This window comes from Ammospiza caudacuta, chromosome 4, assembly GCF_027887145.1.
Source record: "Ammospiza caudacuta isolate bAmmCau1 chromosome 4, bAmmCau1.pri, whole genome shotgun sequence".
Lineage (NCBI taxonomy): Eukaryota > Metazoa > Chordata > Aves > Passeriformes > Passerellidae > Ammospiza > Ammospiza caudacuta.
In genome coordinates this window covers 35,468,687-35,485,647 of record NC_080596.1, presented here as the reverse complement: position 1 = coordinate 35,485,647, position 16,961 = coordinate 35,468,687, and the positions used below count along the sequence as shown (strand labels likewise).

Below are 16,961 nucleotides of genomic sequence, written 5' to 3'. Positions count from 1 at the left end.
TTGTTTATCACTGCTTGTTTTAGCAGGCAAGGCCCCTGTGAAAACACAAGGCACTGGCTTAATTTCTCCTTCCAGCCAATCCTCCTCCCCCTCAGCTTCAGGATAATAGAAATCCATGGAGCTTTTCCATTTCCTGTCATCTGAAGTGTTTGCACAGCCACTTCCCTATGCCTGCACAGCCAAAATTTCATTAGTGCAACTGGGAGGAGACTCAGCTCCAGTTTTGCCTCAAGGCTATTTACAACTTCTTGTTTACCAGCTATGGACAAAAACTATTCCAGAGATCATTACTGAGGAGATTAGAAACTGCTGCCTCACAGCACAGTGTCAGAAACAGACAGAGAATACAAAATAAGTATCCAAAATAACCATTGTTCCTCCTGCTTTTAGTGTGATAAGGGACAGCCCTGTCATGGCATGACCAAGAACTTCTGCCTCAGATCATCAGAGACCCCTGGAAAAGGCAAACGCCAGCAGGTAAGGGAGGAAAGGCACCTCTGGGGACAGCACAGGGACAGCTGGGCATGGGGACTGGGAATGTGGTGGGAGCCAAAAGCCACCTTCCCCTGGCCACAGTGTCTCCCTAAAGCAGCTCCTCTGGGAAGCAAAAGATTATGGCAGAAAATTAGTGGGTAATAATAATAATAATAATAATAATAATAATAATAATAATAGTAATGTGGTGAAGAGCAGCAAAGGGAGCAACAGGAATGCTGCTTTTTAATGGAGAGAGCATCTCCTGGGATTTATAAAGCCCAGCTCCAGGTGTGGGATTAAAGGAGCAGTGTAAACTCATGTTGTCAAACATCTGTGTTGGAATTCCATCAGAGTTCCCCACCTTGAGGCTGGGGTGCAAAAGCACCAGTGCTGCTTCCTTGAGGGATCAGGAAAATGGGCATTAAAGCACTTCTCACAAGGCTGACTCTGACCTCTGGCTGGGGAAAGCATTTGGCACATCAGACATCTCAATAAGATCACCTCCAATGATTTTGAAAGCATGTTGAGTAAAATCTAGTCAAGATAAATAAGCCTTTGTCTGTAAGGACAGCCCCACAGAATGTACAACTATTCCTACACTTGTTCAAACCTACAAGCAGCTGGTTTTTGGTGAGGGACTCCAGATTTTTGTCTCCTTGCCTGGCTGTGCAGGCACTTAATAAGTCTGTGAAATACAGACCCATTAAGACACTGCCCTGCTGCTGATTTCTGAACAGGCACAAGAGACCAGAACATGATGGGTTTTCACTGCTCTGCTTGTTCCAAACCTGTGGCACAGCAGAATAAATACTTTTTTTTTTTACTGCATTTAGTTCTTGAGAGTAAAGCAAGGGCTTTGCTGAGCTTTCATACAAGCTCATCAGGATTCAGGTAACTTGTGCCTAAATTTAAATCCTATTTCTATTAAGGAATTTGGAGCATCTTGAAAGCACCTGCGCTCACACTTGAATTTCATGCCTGCTGCTACCAATTAATTTTGCCCCCTGCTTCTTTAGGCATCCTCATCTGGGAGACAAAATATATGTGGAAAAGAGTTTGGAATGCTGCCTCCAAGTCAAGTTAGCTGCTTGGAAATGAACCCAGCTCTCTTGTAGCTCAGCATGTTTCAGACACAGTGTGGTGCTTCTTGATTGCAGCCTTGGAGTTAGGTAGCTTGTGAGCAGGGAATTGAATCCTCCAGCTGCACACAAAACCATCTCATGTCCATGAAATAGGGCTGGATTTGGATACTTGCAGGCAGAAGACTTGTGCCACTTGAGAAAGTTTTAATATCTTTTTTTTTTGTACTGGAGTTAGTGACTTATTAGTGATTATTGTTCAGCCACCTCACTGCTGCCAGGGTGCGTGTGAGTTTCACGCTTATTTCAGCACACAGTGCACACAAAACAGGTAACAATGCTATAATAATAATGAGAATAATAATGAGATCATCACATTGCTTCAGATCAATTGCAAGCTGACTAAAATGGCCTCTTTACAAATATCTTTTAGGGCACATTAGAACACAAGGAGGAGAATGGACTCAAACTCCTCATTGGATTGGCCTCACTTGGATTTGCTGGATTACAACAGGACGTACAAGTACCTTTACCTGGAAGGAAATGTCTCCTACGTGGACTTCTACCTCCACCAGCCTTGGGTGGCTGCTGTCTTCATCACCTCCTACCTGCTCATCTTCCTCCTGTGCATGGTGGGCAACGGGGGGGTTTGTTTCATCGTGCTGTGGAGCAGGCACATGCGCACGGTCACCAACCTGTTCATCCTGAACCTGGCCGTCAGTGACTTGCTGGTGGGGCTCTTCTGCATGCCCACCACCCTCCTGGACAACATCATAGCAGGTGGGCTGGCTGCCCGTGGGGTGGGGAGAGCCAGGGGTGTGTGTCCAGGGGGCTCTGTGGGCATTCTGAGTCAGTGGAAGGTGTCCCTGCCCATGGCACGGTGTTCCTGGCCGTGGCTGGAACCCAACCCATGAGTCTACAGTTCTACTCAGGAAATGGAAGATGAGAGCAAATTATTTTAAGCAGAGTCCTGCAATGAGATGGCCGCAATTCCAAAATGCCTGTTTCCTTGCAGGGTGGCCCTTTGGGAGCCTGGTGTGCAAGATGAGCGGGATGGTCCAAGGCATCTCTGTTTCTGCCTCCGTCTTCACTCTGGTTGCTATTGCCATGGACAGGTAAGATGCTGCAGAGTCTGTAACCACCAGTGTCATCTCCCCTGGCCCCCTGACCACCCTGAGCCCTGTCATTAACCCTCCCAACACCACAACAAATCCAATGCATTTTGCTCCTAAGCAAAATAAAATCTGTGCCGGTCTAAAGAGCAATCTGCTCCTCCAGCGGTGTCTCTTAAAGAGGGTGGAACTGGGCTATCCCAGCCTGCCTGGAATTGGTTTGTTTCTCAGCCATGAAGCTGGATTGCACAGGCAGCAACTGCCAGGGAGGATGAAAGACAGGCAGTTTAAAATGTGTGTGCATCCCTGCCCGGGATAGGAGGCGTTCCTCACACGGCTTCTCCGGTGCCCTTGCCGCAGGTTCCGGTGCATCATGCACCCCTTCAAGCCGAAGCTGACCGTCCCTGCCGCCTTGGCCGCCATAGCAGTAATCTGGGCGCTGGCCGTGGCCATCATGTGTCCCTCGGCGGTGCTGCTGCGGCTGCGGCAGGAGAAGCGCTTCCAGCTGCTCCTGGGCACGGGCAACGCCACCCGCCCGGTGTTCTGGTGCCGGGAGGAGTGGCCCGAGCTGGCCATGAGGAAGGCCTACACCACAGTGCTCTTTGCCAACATCTACCTGGCTCCGCTGGCGCTCATCGCGCTCATGTACGCCAGGATCGGCGTTTTCCTGAGCCACGCCGCCGTGCCCAGGCCGGGGAAGCGCGGCCGGGAGCAGCGGCGCGGAGCGTGGGGGAGGAAGCGGAAAGCCATCCACATGCTGGTCCTCGTCACTCTGCTCTTCGCCCTGTCCTGGCTTCCCCTGTGGAGCCTGATGCTGCTGTCGGACTACGGCAGCCTGTCGGACGTGCAGCTGCGGCTGATCAATGTGTACATCTATCCCCTGGCTCACTGGCTGGCCTTCTCCAACAGCAGCGTCAACCCCATCATCTACGGCTTCTGCAACCGGAGCTTCCGCCGTGGCTTCCAGGCCGCGCTCCGGCTCCAGCTCTGCTCCAGGCCCGCCTCGGCCCAGCCAGCCCCGGGCCAGGCCGCCCTGCCCGCTGCCCCCTGCCCGCCGGCCCAGGATCCCCCTCCCCACACAGCCAAGGGAGGAAACTGGGTCAATAAGCAGCAGGATTTGCTCATGGAGGAGCTCGAAGAGAATGGGATGGAGTGAAAGGTGCTGCGATTCTCAGAATCTCTCTGTTCCCCATTAAACAGGGCTGCTTGAACCCGGTTTGTGGTCATATTTCATTCCTGTGAGGAATCCCTCATGGATTCCTCTCATGGACTGAAATACTGCAGACCCAGGCTGGCACCCAGCCACTCCTGGATTATCTCATGGTTGTGCTTCTTCCTGGACATTGTGAATGCTGGGTCCTGCTCAAATGACAAAATTTAGCATTTTCCGTCACATTCCATTTATTCCCCTTGGTTGCTGTTATTTCTGTCACATCCATTATTATTGCAGCTAGAGAAACAAGTGGAAATGGAAATTTGAGAAATAAAGGATAAAAAAATTGGTTCGGTGGTGTGTTTTTTGGGGAACTTGATTTGATGTTGCAGGGGGATAGAAACCCAAAAAGACTGAAATTTAAATACGAGCAGGAGAGAAAACACTTGAGAGCCCATTGGATGGGACAAACCCCAGCAGGGACAAGAGTGACACTGGAGGAATAGTGAGGAATGGAATTTGTGCAAGGAGCAGCACAGGATCGCAGAGCACTAAGGCTTATTCTGTAAGGCCCTACAGGAGCCAAATCCCAGGTAAAGCCATTTCCTAGGGCAGTCCTCCCTCAGATAAATAGGAGTGACTTCCACATTATGACATTCCCTGCTGCTCACTGTCTCAAAATGATCATTCTCTTCCCTACACATTACCTCAATTTTATCCTCAAACCTTTGCCTGGATGTGCCTCAGTTTACCTCTAAATGTTCATTTTGTGCACTACAGCCTACCTCAAATTTGCTCCAGAAATTTTTCCCTGTATGTCCCCTGCTTGTTAACTCATTTTCTCCTCACAATATTCATTTGCCCTAGGGAACAACTCAGATTTATGGAGGAGCATTTCTCCCTCATTTTAAGAGGAACATTTCTCCCACAAGCACACACTTTCTTTCACTCCATAGCTAGTTGAGGAAACACCAAATCAGTGCTTGGCTCTGACATAAAAGAGAGGAAAAGGAGATTTTCCTGGGATTTGGGACACAGGGTCTGTCCCCCCTCACACGATTCCCGAGGAGGCGGGAACGGGAGAGGGTGATGCTATGGCAAGGGTGAGAATCTCTGATCTCTGAGTTTGCCTTGGCATCCCAGAGCCTCTCCCCGTACAGATTATGAGGGGAACATTTACTGAATCGGTTGGTACTGATCTTTTTTGTGTTGAATTGATGTATTTTACTCATTTTGTGTCATTTAAGCTTTAAGTGGCATTTTTAGGTGGCATTTCCTGTGGGGCTGCTGATGTGCTGAGGGTGGCTGTTGATGCTGGGAGAGGCAATTTCCCTGCAAAGCTTTTCTATAAAACATAACTATATGAAATAATGGAGTTTTTATGATAAGAACAGGACTTAGGCTCCCAATAGAGAACTGGGGTGTACTGGGCAGGGACTGGGAAGCATGCAATTATTTCTGTGTTAATTTCTCCAAACATTTATTTCTGTCTGTTCGCTTCAAAATTTCTTTGTAACTTCAAAAACTAGAGCTGCATCACACATGATATCCAAGCTCTTCTTTAGGATAGGGAGCAGAACCCAGGTTCAAGTATATTGAAACAATGCCAGGAAAACATAAATCTCTCAGAAAATAGCAGAAAATAATGCATTATAAATGTCTGTATTTCAGCCAAGTGCCTGCCACTAAAGTGGGTGAATATTCAGCTGTACTTACTGAGATAACGCACAGGTGATGCCCTGGCACTCCTGGATTAATGTGAATTGCTGCCAGGTTGTTGGGACAGCCGGAGCCCCGGCGGTGCGGGGCGCTGTGTTGCACTGCAATGGGGGGACCCGCAGAGCGGCTCCGGCCCCGTGTGGGGACCCCAGCGAGGGCGGGGGCGCCGGGCTCCGGCCCTCAGGGCTTTATTAATGCCCGGCACCCCGAGCCCCGCGGCTGCGAGGGAAGGAGGAGAGGGGAGAACGGGGAGACAGGAGAGATGGGGGTGGTGAGGACGGGAAGGGAGAGGGGTCGGAGTGAGGAGGGAAGCGGGAGAGGAAGGGAAAGGCCGAGGGGGAGAAGAGGGACGGTGGAGAGCGGAGGAATAGAAGGGAGAAGCGGAGAAGGGACAGGATGGGAAGCAGTGGGAGTGGGTCCAGTTTGGGAGGAGACGAAAGGAGCGTTTCAGGGCGAGAGGAAAGGGGGAGAAAGAAAGGGAATACGCGGAGAAGGAGGGAGGGGTAGAGAGAGGGACAGAAGGGGAGGCCGAAGCCTCCGCGCCTCACCTGCGGAGCCCGCACAGAGGGCTCCTATCCGCACCGTGCTCTGAGTGAGCAAATGGCGATCGAGGCGATTTCCGGGGTCTAAATCACCTCGGCCCCGCCCCGCGCAGCCGCCCTGGGGCCCCGCACACCTGAGCTCTGCCCGCCCTGCACACCTGAGCTCTGGCCCCGCCCCTTGTGCCGCCCGGCCCCGCCCCTGGCCCCGCCCCTCACACCTGTGCTGGCCCCACCCCCCGCACCGCTGTCCCGTGGTCACGAGGGGGCGCCGCGCTCGCACCGCGCTCCGTGTCCGCCAGAGGGCGCCCTGCGAGGTCCCGGCCCCACACGGCGGCTCCGCGCCCACACCGGGGAACGGCCGCGATCCCGCACCCGGCAGCGCCCCGTGCCCGCGGCCGTCCCGGGCCCCAAACCGATCCCCGGCCCGGTGCCGCTTCGATCCGCCCGACGGCACCGCCCGGGACCTCGGCAGACCCCAGCAGTGCTCGGATCCGCACCCCCGGCCGCCGTCGCGGCCCCGCTGCAGCAACCCGTGACCGCACTCTGTGGCCCCGTCCCGCTGTCCCGGGACCCTCGCTCGGCGCTGTGTGAGCCCCGGCCCCGTGTGGCGGGGACCGCTCGGAGCCCGGAGCGCTGCGGCGGGGCCGCCACTGGGGACGGGGCTGTGAGATCGAGTCCTGCCGGTGCCCGCTCGAGGGGCGGTGCTGCCTCTGCCCCGGCGGGAGGGTCGCGGCTCTCGGCCGGACTGGGCTTGAGACTGGGCAAAGCCCAGCCTGGGCTCGATGCCCGCTCCTGCTACGATGCCGGGATCACATTGACCGCAAGAGGGCGATGGAGCCCACAGCTGGAGCCGGGATGGGGCGTTCGGGTCCTGCCGGGGTCTGCCGAGGTCCCGGGCGGTGCCGCCTCTCCCCCGTCGGGAGGATGGAGGTGGCACCGGGCCGGGGATCGGTTTGGGGCCCGTGACGGCGGCGGGCACGGGGCGCTGCCGGCTGCGGGATCGCGGCCGTTCCCCGGTGCGGGCGCGGAGCCGCCGTGTGGGGCCGGGACCTCGCAGGGCGCCCTCTGGCGGACACGGAGCGCGGTGCGAGCGCGGCGCCCCGCCGGGGTTCCGGGGCTCCAGGGCCCTGCCGGGAGAACGGCGGCAGCGGTGTTTTGCGGGTGCCCCTGGTGTTCTGGAAGCCAGAGCGGCCGCCTGTCTGTCCCTCCTCGGGCGGCCCCACGAACGCACCTGGCCTAGGAGGTGGCACTGACCGTGCGCTCCCAGCTCTGCCTTCAGCATTTCCTGCCCTCCGTGCCTTGGGAGCTTAGGGAGATTCAAACAGCGGCTTTTTCCCTGCCACCAGTAAGGTGCGGCTCATCTGACAGCTGCCAGGCGAGATCTGATCCTCTCCTTCCTCTCCCTCAATTTTCCCGTACATCACACTCTCCAATGGCAAAACTTCCGTTTTTCAAAATCCCGTTAAAATATTTAATTTTTATTTCCAGTCGGGGAAGGTCCTGCCTGGGATGGAAATGGCTAAAAGAAGAGGAAACAAAAATGCCAAAACCAGACGCTGCCACATGAGTGAAATCAGGGAAAGCCTCGGGATGTCCAAGGTTTGTTTTATTGTCACGTCTGAAGCGTCTGCTGATGGCCAGTGCCACCCTTATTTCCCCCGAGGCACCCCACAGGGCCGCCAGGATGTTGCCAGAATTGTATCTTTGGGGCCCCCATCCCCTCGCAGCATTCAATGGCTCCATCCCGGGCACTTCTTACAGGGGAGCAGCGATTGCACATGAAACTTTAATCACCACTGAGAAACGAGAGAGACCTGTGATAAAAAACCTTTTTTTAAAGAATAAGATCAACAATTTCTCCACAGCAGTTGAGCAGCTTCAATATGCATATGACACAGCATCTAATTCCATCTCCAGATTTGATCTTGGCAAAAGGAAGAGTCACGTGCTCCCAGCATACATATTTAGTACACAAAACAATGTCAAGAAACCCACTTTTAATAAATATCTGCAGTTCTCACTCCTATAGACAAGTACTTTACAGCGCTGTGCCAGGGAGAGCCCGGCTGGCTGGGCTGGGACAAGGTGGGGGTGGACATAAATTAATTATTGCAGTCAGATGCGCCGTGGGCAGGGAGATCTGGAGCTGATCCACGTTGGAAATATAACTATCTCTCACACCTCGAAATCCATCTTGAAACTGCTTTCAACACCAGCCCTTGGAATGCTCATAGGGCAGAACTTGATGGCCGGCACCTGGCACTGGAACAATACAGGAAAACAGTTGTGGGACAGCACAGAACTCTTACAATAATGCTGCTTTCCTGCATTTACCCAACAGCTGCAGTGGTGCTCGTGTAATGGTGTCTGTTTCCAGGGAGACACGAGTCCCGAGGGTTCCTTCAGTCTGTGGCAGGTGTCTCACTGAGTGTCCATGCCTGGTCCTGCCTGCAGTGGGGCGTCTCCTACCATGGGGGTGTTCAGAGCCCAGAACCACAGGGCTGCTGAGGTTAGGGCTAACTTCTGCGCCCAGAGCTGGATGGAGCCCTCAGCGACTCCCACTCACTGGCCAGGAAGGTTCCTTTAGCGTTTCCTCTGCGTGTCCCAGCCGGCCAGGGAAGGAGGGGTGGGAGGAGGCCGGGAGCACCAGAAAGTGAACCAGCACTTCTTGTCCTTTGTATTTACAGGGGCGACCCGTGCCCTGCAGTGCCCTGCCCGGGGCACGCTCCGCAGAGTCCGGAGGTCGAGGAGTCGCACACGGAGTGCCAAGCAGCCTCTTTCCACGGCTGTCCTGCACAGGCCTTCCTGCTCACCGTTCCACAGGGGCGGCCCTCGGAGGCCATCGCTTACCTGTGCGCCCCTCGCCCTTCCCGGGGGTCCTGGCTGGCGCAGGAGCCCCCGCTGGCACCGGAGGCAGAGCCGCGGCCGGCGCCGGGGCACGACCGGAGCTGAGGCTGCTGCTGTTGGCAGGGGACTGGGGCAGGAGAGCCGGCGGCCGGGAAGTCTTGCCGGCCACGGCAGCTCTCCAGTGCGGAACGCCGGCACCTCGGGGCTCGGGGCTGGATGGGGGCGTGCGCCGCTCCGCCTGCTGTGCTTCCCAAGGCAGCCGGCTTGGAGAGCTGCTCCCGGGCAGGAGCTGCGCCCGGCCGGGCACCGCGGGCGTGGGCACCGTCGGGGCCCTGGGCGGGCTGCCCGGATCCAGCGCTGCGTCCCCCTCGGTGCCAGCCCCGCCGGGCGGTGGGAAGCTGCTGCTTCGCCGGCTGCACGACTTGCAGCACAGCTTGTGGTAGCCAGGGATGGAGCAGTACCGGGCCAGCACTTCCATCTGGCAGAAGATGGACTTGTCTCCCAGGCAGGGCTCATCTGTAAAACACATGTCCTGGGGATGGGAACCCACTGATGGGCACTTGGGAAACATTGACACGCGGCATTTTTAGAGGAGCACAGAGAGCAATTCCCAGTGCCAACCTCCCAGAGCTCCCCCGCACACTGGCTATGTCCCACCCACCCTAATGCCTTCCCTTCAAGCCTGAGAGGACATCATCCATCAGCAGCATTAAAGCCAAGGCAAGCTTCCTTCACAGAAATTAAATCCCAAGCAATAGCCCTCAGAGATGCCTTAAAATAAAAAGTTAGAGTAAGATGAAGTTTTGTTCAGATCAGGCTTGCTGTTTTTCAGGAAGCAAATGGATCTGTAGAACCGATGGAAAGCTGTAACAGTGGGTCACACCTGAGGTGCCTAAAAGGCAGGGATTTGCATCCCTTTGCTCAGGAAAAAGAACTTCCAAAGGGTCTTCTGGAAGGTTTGAACCAAAATCAGCTTTCTGCAGGGAAAGATGTCGTCACCTGGGCACAGGGGCCACCTCACCATGGGCTGGAAGCACATCCAGCCACCGCCTTCTCCGGCTTTAAAATATCCACTGGAGCCTGAGCTCAGAGTGGGTGAGAATCAGCTCAGTTCCAAGGAACTCAGTAAAATAACCCACATGGTCACCACTGGGGCTGGGGGATGAGGGCTATAAATAGCAAATCCTATGGAATACAGACATGTCCTTGTCCTGATCCTGCTGAGCTTCCTCAGAACCCTTGCTGGGTTCCTGACAAACCTGGGGTAAAAGGAGCAGCTCTGCCTGGGAATACCCATGTTCCATGAGGCACTGTGAGGCTATCCCAGCCTCAGCGTGGAATTCTGGGCTAGAGGTACAATTCCTTTTGCCTCACCATAGTGACAGTGACCCTCATTTGGTCCTGTCCTCTCATGGTTCATTTTGGAGCATCCATTTGTGCTGGTTTAGATTCCATGACTCCACCCACAGTGTGGAGATTTGGGGTTATGCTTCTCCATAAGGTTAACTGCTTTTCCTACCAGCTCCTGAGCAGCGTCAGGGCCACCACGAGGGAGTTAAAACCCCAATAAACCCCCAGTCCTACAGAACGAATAATCCAGGAAGAAATCCATTGTTGTCATAAAAAGCTTCAAAACCTGTTAAAAATTCTATGAAAACAATGTAACGGATTCCCAGGAACCTCATTAATGCTCTTGGTTCCACGTTTGTGTATTTTTATTCCCTCACTTGGCAGCTTGCAGAACTTACCTGAGATTTAGAGGTCAAGCAGGGTTTGTTTTGAATTGACCTTCACCTCTGGCCCCAGCCTGTGCCAACACGATTTGGGCCCATGTGGTTAAACCTTGTGTGAGCACGTGTACAGCACAGACCCCAGCGTGGGGAGCTGTGACACACTGAGACTGCTGGACTGAACACGGGAGAAAAGGCTGCCCCCTGTGCGTGACCCCTCTGCCAGCACGGCGCTCCCAGGGAGGAATCATGGCCCCCCTGCAGCCATTGCAGCGTTCCCTTACCGTCACAGGGAGTGAGTTTGCAAGCCCTCACGGACTGTGGCCGTTCCCCTTCGCAGCGGTCCCCGGCGCGGCACAGCACCTGCCGGCTCTCCGTCCCCTCTCCGCACGTCACCGAGCACTGCCGGACACAGAGGGCACAGCTCAGGGCACCCTGTGGCACAGCACTCGGCACGAGTCCCCCTGTGCCAGCCACGGCTGCTGGGCCAGGCCGGTGCTGCCCACCTGGGACCAGGGCCCGGCCTTCCACGGCGTGGGGCAGGGTGCCCGGTTGCAGGAGCGCCGGCTCTCGGGGCGAGCCCCGCTGCAGAACTTGGCGGGGACCGAGCGGTTGGTGCCGTCCGCAAGGGGCTGCAGGCAGCGCACCGTGCGCAGCTGGTAGCCAGAATTCCCACACGTCCTGGTGCAGTGCTCCCACTCGTCTGCTGCCCAGCTGGAAAGGGAAATGGAGTCAGACACCGTCAGCTGTTAACCTTTTTGTCCTGCTGTGGCTGCCTCATCCCTGGAGCCAGCTCATCTAGTGGAAAAATTCCCTCCCCCATGGCAGGGGGCTGGAAAGAGATGAGCTTTAAGGTGCCTCCCAACCCCATGATTTTATATATAAAAATACACATATAAATAAATATAAATAAATTAAATACTATAAATAAAAATAAATATATATACCACAACCACCCCATCAGATTAGTACCCATGCTTGCACAGGTACAAACTCCCCTCTACAGTCCACAGTCAGGAACTGCAGGCTGGCAAGCTGTCAGCATGCCCTCAGATTCATCCCATCCGATCTGGCTGGGACTACTCCTGTCTGAAGGAGCAATCCCTGCTCTCACACTCACAGGGGCTCTGTGCACTCCTGCAAGTTGCACATCCTGCGGATGGGCTTTGGCTTTTTGCTGCCTTCGCAGAAGCTTCGATGAACCATCTTGTTGTCGCTCTTCCTGCGGCATCCGTACTTGGTGTACTGGAACCCTGGGAAACACATCAGAGGAATTGGGAGAATCAGGTCCTTGTTAGAATGTTTGGCTTAAATAGAGTTTTCTGGCCTAGTAAATGGGTTTAAAGGACAGGTATTTTGGAATTTGCATTCCCTATTATTTGCTTAAGAGCCATGGACACACCATGAGTGCAGGGAATGCTCAGGAGCATCAATGCCTGAGTTTGGGCATCCAAAGTAGCTTTGGGGTCTGAATTTAAACACCAAAAGAAGCCTTTTTCTTCCTAGGCTGAGAGTGTGACACCTGGGAACAATCACATACTTCAGGTATTTTAAGCCTGAGCCCTAAAATAACAAACCACTGTTAAAAAGGGGAAGCCAGGAATATAAATCATTCCCTCCTCCTTGCCTTTTTTGGCAGTTTGTCCCTTGCTACAGGTGCTCATCCCCAGCTCACCTCCACCGCAGGGCTTGGAGCACTGGGACCAGCTCTTCAAGGCCCACTCGAAGGTGTCCGTGTCCTCCCGCAGCACGTTGTTGCTGTGGATGGTCGGCACCGAATCCTCGTGGATGATGTACCTGTAGGTCAGGCTGGATCGGGTGTCATTCTCCCGGGGAATGATCTGGGAACAAGCAAACATAAACCCAACGCTGGTACAGATCCCTCTGCTAGGTACAGACACCGAAGCCCGGCTCTGGATGGTCCCTCAGGCTGAGCTCAGCGCGTCACCCACCAGCACCACCACGGCATCGTGCAGGGGCCCGTCCGTGTGCAGTGTCTCCGTGTTGTCCTCGATGCTGTACTCCCACTGCACGCCCAGATCGATGAAGGAGCGGGACCTGGCCTCCTCTCCTTTGCCATTCAGGATGTAGTGTCCCGTAGCCTGGTTCTTGATTGCTGGGAGGAGTGAGAGCAGAGCCTGTCGTGCCTCCCCCGCACTGGCAGCAATCAGGGTGGCACGGGGAGGGGTATTTCCATCAGATTATGAAAACAACAGATCTTCATCACATTTTACTTTGCCCTGTGCACACAGGTTAGGGTGTCCCAGATGCTAAAATCCATAAGTGATGCTAAAATCTGTAAGTGAAGAGCTAAGGAATAGGAGGCCTGTGGAACTGCCTGGGTTTGGGCTTCCACAGCACACCTCAACAGCCAGGTACAGTGGGGACTGTGATGATGACGATGACAATGCTTCAATTAGAAGCCAATGCATTAAGAGCTGGGATCACAGAATGCTTTGGATTGGAAGGGACCTTAAAGATCATTCAGTTCCAAGACCCATTGTTCTTCCATACAGCTTTTTGCAATGCACCATAGGAATAATTAAAAGATACTGAATTAGACTCACCCCGGGAGTTCCCACGTTCATGTGAGTTATCACAATCCTTGGTTAGTACACGTGCAAACTGGGGCCAGTTTAACATTTTGGAGAATTCAAATGAGCAGATGTTTGTCTGCTGAGCTGTAGGACTGCAGGACTAGGCCCTGACCATGCAATTTGGAAAGCCCACATTTACCCAACCCCTTCACTGGATTCTCTCATCCCTCAAGATTCTCTGGCCTGAGTCCCCTGCGTTTCTTCTCAAACTTGAGCAGAAAAACACTTACCAAGAAAGTGAGGAGAGGCCTCATCTTCTTGGATAAACACATGTCGAGCCCCAGGAGGGATATCAAACATCTTAAGGTACCCTTTGGCAGGTGCAGGGTCAGTGGAGGCAGCAGGGATGGAAAGAGAAAGGAACAGCCATGGTCAGGAGGGCAGGGCATGCCCAGCTCTGCTTGCAGGAGAGGGCATCCAGCAGTCATGGATAAGCAGGGTGGGACAGGCCCTCCCTGGGCTCTTCTCCTCCAGGGAGAGAAGGGACACCAGTTACAGAGGGATTTGCCACTTCCCACATGGGATCAGTTTAATATTTATGGCCACGCTGCTCCAAGCAGGATCTATCAACAATTCAGGCACAGAGATGTTTCCTGTGTTCCTCAGCACAAGCACGAGTCTTTCTCACAACTTTCCCAAATCAGTCCTCAGCCAGGTTGTTGGACTGGAACTTACTGACTGCCCTTTCAGATGGACATGTCTGCAGTGAAAATAAAAAGCTGTTCCCAAATAAAAATGTTCTTAGTTTCAATGTCAATTATTTACCAGTGCAAATCACAGGTAATTAGTGTAAAATTAAGGAAGCACTGCCATTAGAAAGACTAGAATCCCTTCTAGGGATCAAGAGCTCCCGAAGTTCTCTGAGTGCATGGCATTTTCATATTCCTGTTATTTTCTTTTAACAACTGCAGATTCAATTAACCAAAATCACTGGATTCTGGGACTACTGGATGTACTGGCAGTCTGCTCTACTACTGGCAGGCAGTCTACTACTGAAAAAATCCAAGTGAAGGAACAGAAGAGCTGGGAATAGGGAAGATCACAGGCCTGGCTGAGCAGTACCTGTGCCCAACAGCATTTCCAATCTTTTCCTCCATTGCCTTTAGAGCACAGGGAACATCAAGATTTTGCCTGCTTTAGCATTACCTGTGTGTGTCTACAGGATGATAGGAACTGCCATTCCCAGGGATGCCTCTCTCCCTACAAGCCTTGTACTTAACCAGAATGTTTTGAGCCTCCTTTGCCCCAGAAAGGGAAACACTGTGAGCTCCTCTGGGTAAGGGAAAGGCTCCTCTGGTCTTCCCTTAAACAGAACACCTGGATTCTTTAGTGTCCTGAGAGCTGAGTCTGGCCATTCCACTGACTGGGGGTCACCCAGATGCTCTTTACAAGCAAAAGATGTAAATTACATCACAGACAAATGCATTTACAGCAGATTTGGACACATCTAGGCAAGACAACAGTCCATGGAAGTCAGATAATCCAGGCAGGAGTTTGAGTTGGGTACTTGCAGAAACTGTTTTCTAGAACCTCAAATTCTTTTTGAGCACCTCTGGCTTGCATGTTTCCCTGTAGAAAGAGGTCTATTGGCCTCCTTAATGACCAGGTTACCCAGGCTAGGGAAAATCTATCAGCATTCCCTGAACACCTCCATCACTTTCATATCCATCCACAATCAGGGGCCGATGGACAGCAGCTTATCCTGAACAGGCTCAAAGATGGGCCTCATGAGATGGTGTTACACCCATTATTCCCAAGGTTTCAATGATGATGGCGTTATCTCATGTGTGTGAGTGTCCCACAAACCCCAGAGACAGCAGGAGCCCCAGCCAGCTGCAGGCAGCTGTTATTCCTACCCAGCTTTTTGGGAGTGCGGGTGTAGGTCCCCTTCACAGTCCGGCAGTGGGAGTCGTCCCCGCCGCACACCCCGCACTGGTCCTCAGCCTTGCTGGAGCCAATCTCCTTGTCACAGCCCACTTTCTGCAGAAAAAAGGGCAAGACTGGATATTAGGAGGGAATTCTGTCCTGTAACAGTGCTAAGGCCCTGGCACAGGTTGCTCAGGGAAGCTGTGGCTGCGCCAACTCTGGAAGTGCACAAGGCCAGGTTGGATGGGGCTTGGATCAACCAGGGCTAGTGGAAGGAAATGGCAGTGGGGTGGAACTGATGGTCTTTAGATTCCCTTTCAGCCCAAACCAGTCTGGGATTCTATGATAAGGCACAATGAGGGGAAGACAAGCAGAACATTTCCCTGGAACAGGTCAGTGTTGGTCTCTAATTTAATTTACATCTCAAGGAATCAGAGGAATACAATGCTGCAAATAGGGAATTCAGAGACATCTGCAAAGCCTCTCTCTGCCCATTTGCTGTCCCCATGAGCTGTCCCCAGAGTGTCCCCAGAGCAGGTGCCACTCACCACGCATTCCCCACGGACACAGATGCTGTAGGGATCCCTGTAGGAGCAGCGAGTCCCGTCGTGCACCGGCTGCTTCATGTGAGCCACATCCCCCGTTTCTCGGGACTGGCAGTACAGGTGACATCTCTTGGCAGCTGTGGAGCCAGGGAAAACAAAGGGCTGCAGGGAGGACAGTGATCCAGGTGTGTTCCCAACAGCTGTCCCACCGACGGAGCGAGGAGTGAGAAGGGACAGGCAGGTCTGGGGGTGAGCATGGGGGCAGAGCAGGGGAATGGAACGGTTTGGGAAGGAACGCGTGCATTGTGGGGAATCTTTGGGGGAAAATGGGCATTTTGGGGGAAAATGGGGATGGTTCAGGCAGAAACCTAGGGATTTAGGGCAAAACTGGTGGTTTTGAGACACAATGTGGCCATTTGGGGTAAGAAGTATCCATTTTAGGAATAAACAAGCAATTTGAAGTAATAAAGGTGAATTTTAGGGTTAAACTGGGGGCCTGGGGGGAAATGGGGGATTTTAGGGCAAGACTTGTGATTTTGAGACACAATTCTGCAAATTTGGAGTAAAAATGTCAACTTTAAGGATAAAAGAGCATGTTTGGGGGGATAATTGGGGCTTTGGCAACAAGAAGGGCAAATTTGGGTCAGAGTAGGGAAAATGCAGGTTAAAATCAGGGATTTAGGGCAAGTCTGCTATTTTTTACATATAATGTGTTGATTTAGGGTCAAAACTGCCAGTTTTAGGGATAAATAAGAGAGAAATTGATTGTTTGGGGCTAAAATGCAAAAACTTGAGTCAGAGCAGGGAATTTGGTATTAAAGTCTGGATTTAAGGCAAAACTATTGATTTTCAGCCATAACAGACAGACGGATGGGGAGGGAACCAACTCATTTGCTTTTCTGGGAGTTGTGGGCCTGCCCCTGAGATATCCAGGCCAAGGGGAATGGCTTCAAACCCTTTCAAGAGTCACTAAAGGCCCAGAGCAGGACGCACGGTCGGGGTGCTCGTAGGGCAGCCAGTGGTGTCGGCTGCCCTGGAACTCGAAGTGGGAACTGCGCTGCTGGCACTGCTGTGCCCTGAAGTCCTCAAAGTGCTTGGGACACTCCTCGGTGCTGCACAGCTGGAACTCAAAATTCACCCCGGCACAATCGTCACCTCCATTGATGGGCCTGGGAGAAGAAAATATTCCAGAGATTTTCATCAGGGAGAAGTAGAAATTGTTCCCTCTGAGGGTGCTGAGGCCCTGGCACAGGCTGCCCCATCCCTGGAAGTGACCAAGGCCAAGCTGGACAGG

General features: G+C 53.3%; 2 protein-coding genes across 2 annotated transcripts in view; one reads left to right on the top strand and one right to left on the bottom strand.

Moving 5' to 3' along the window:
• The first annotated feature begins 256 nt into the window (after positions 1-256).
• Positions 257-4,025, top strand: NPFFR2 (neuropeptide FF receptor 2). Its single transcript, XM_058804157.1, has 4 exons — positions 257-477; positions 1,990-2,336; positions 2,572-2,671; positions 3,029-4,025. Exons 2-4 carry the CDS (start codon positions 2,015-2,017, stop codon positions 3,822-3,824), a joined length of 1,218 nt encoding a protein of 405 aa, XP_058660140.1. The 5' UTR covers positions 257-477; positions 1,990-2,014; the 3' UTR covers positions 3,825-4,025.
• Positions 4,026-7,695: 3,670 nt separating this feature from the next.
• ADAMTS3 (ADAM metallopeptidase with thrombospondin type 1 motif 3) overlaps positions 7,696-16,961 on the bottom strand; it is a 55,992-nt gene continuing 46,726 nt past the window's right edge. Inside the window, exons 13-22 of the mRNA XM_058803553.1 lie at positions 16,661-16,836; positions 15,671-15,804; positions 15,113-15,236; positions 13,487-13,567; positions 12,612-12,775; positions 12,335-12,500; positions 11,780-11,912; positions 11,166-11,373; positions 10,944-11,061; positions 7,696-9,445 (exon numbers count right to left, since the gene is read on the bottom strand). Of these exons, the coding sequence (XP_058659536.1) occupies positions 8,892-9,445; positions 10,944-11,061; positions 11,166-11,373; positions 11,780-11,912; positions 12,335-12,500; positions 12,612-12,775; positions 13,487-13,567; positions 15,113-15,236; positions 15,671-15,804; positions 16,661-16,836 (1,858 nt within the window). The 3' untranslated portion in view covers positions 7,696-8,891. The remainder of the gene's footprint in view (positions 9,446-10,943; positions 11,062-11,165; positions 11,374-11,779; positions 11,913-12,334; positions 12,501-12,611; positions 12,776-13,486; positions 13,568-15,112; positions 15,237-15,670; positions 15,805-16,660; positions 16,837-16,961) is intronic.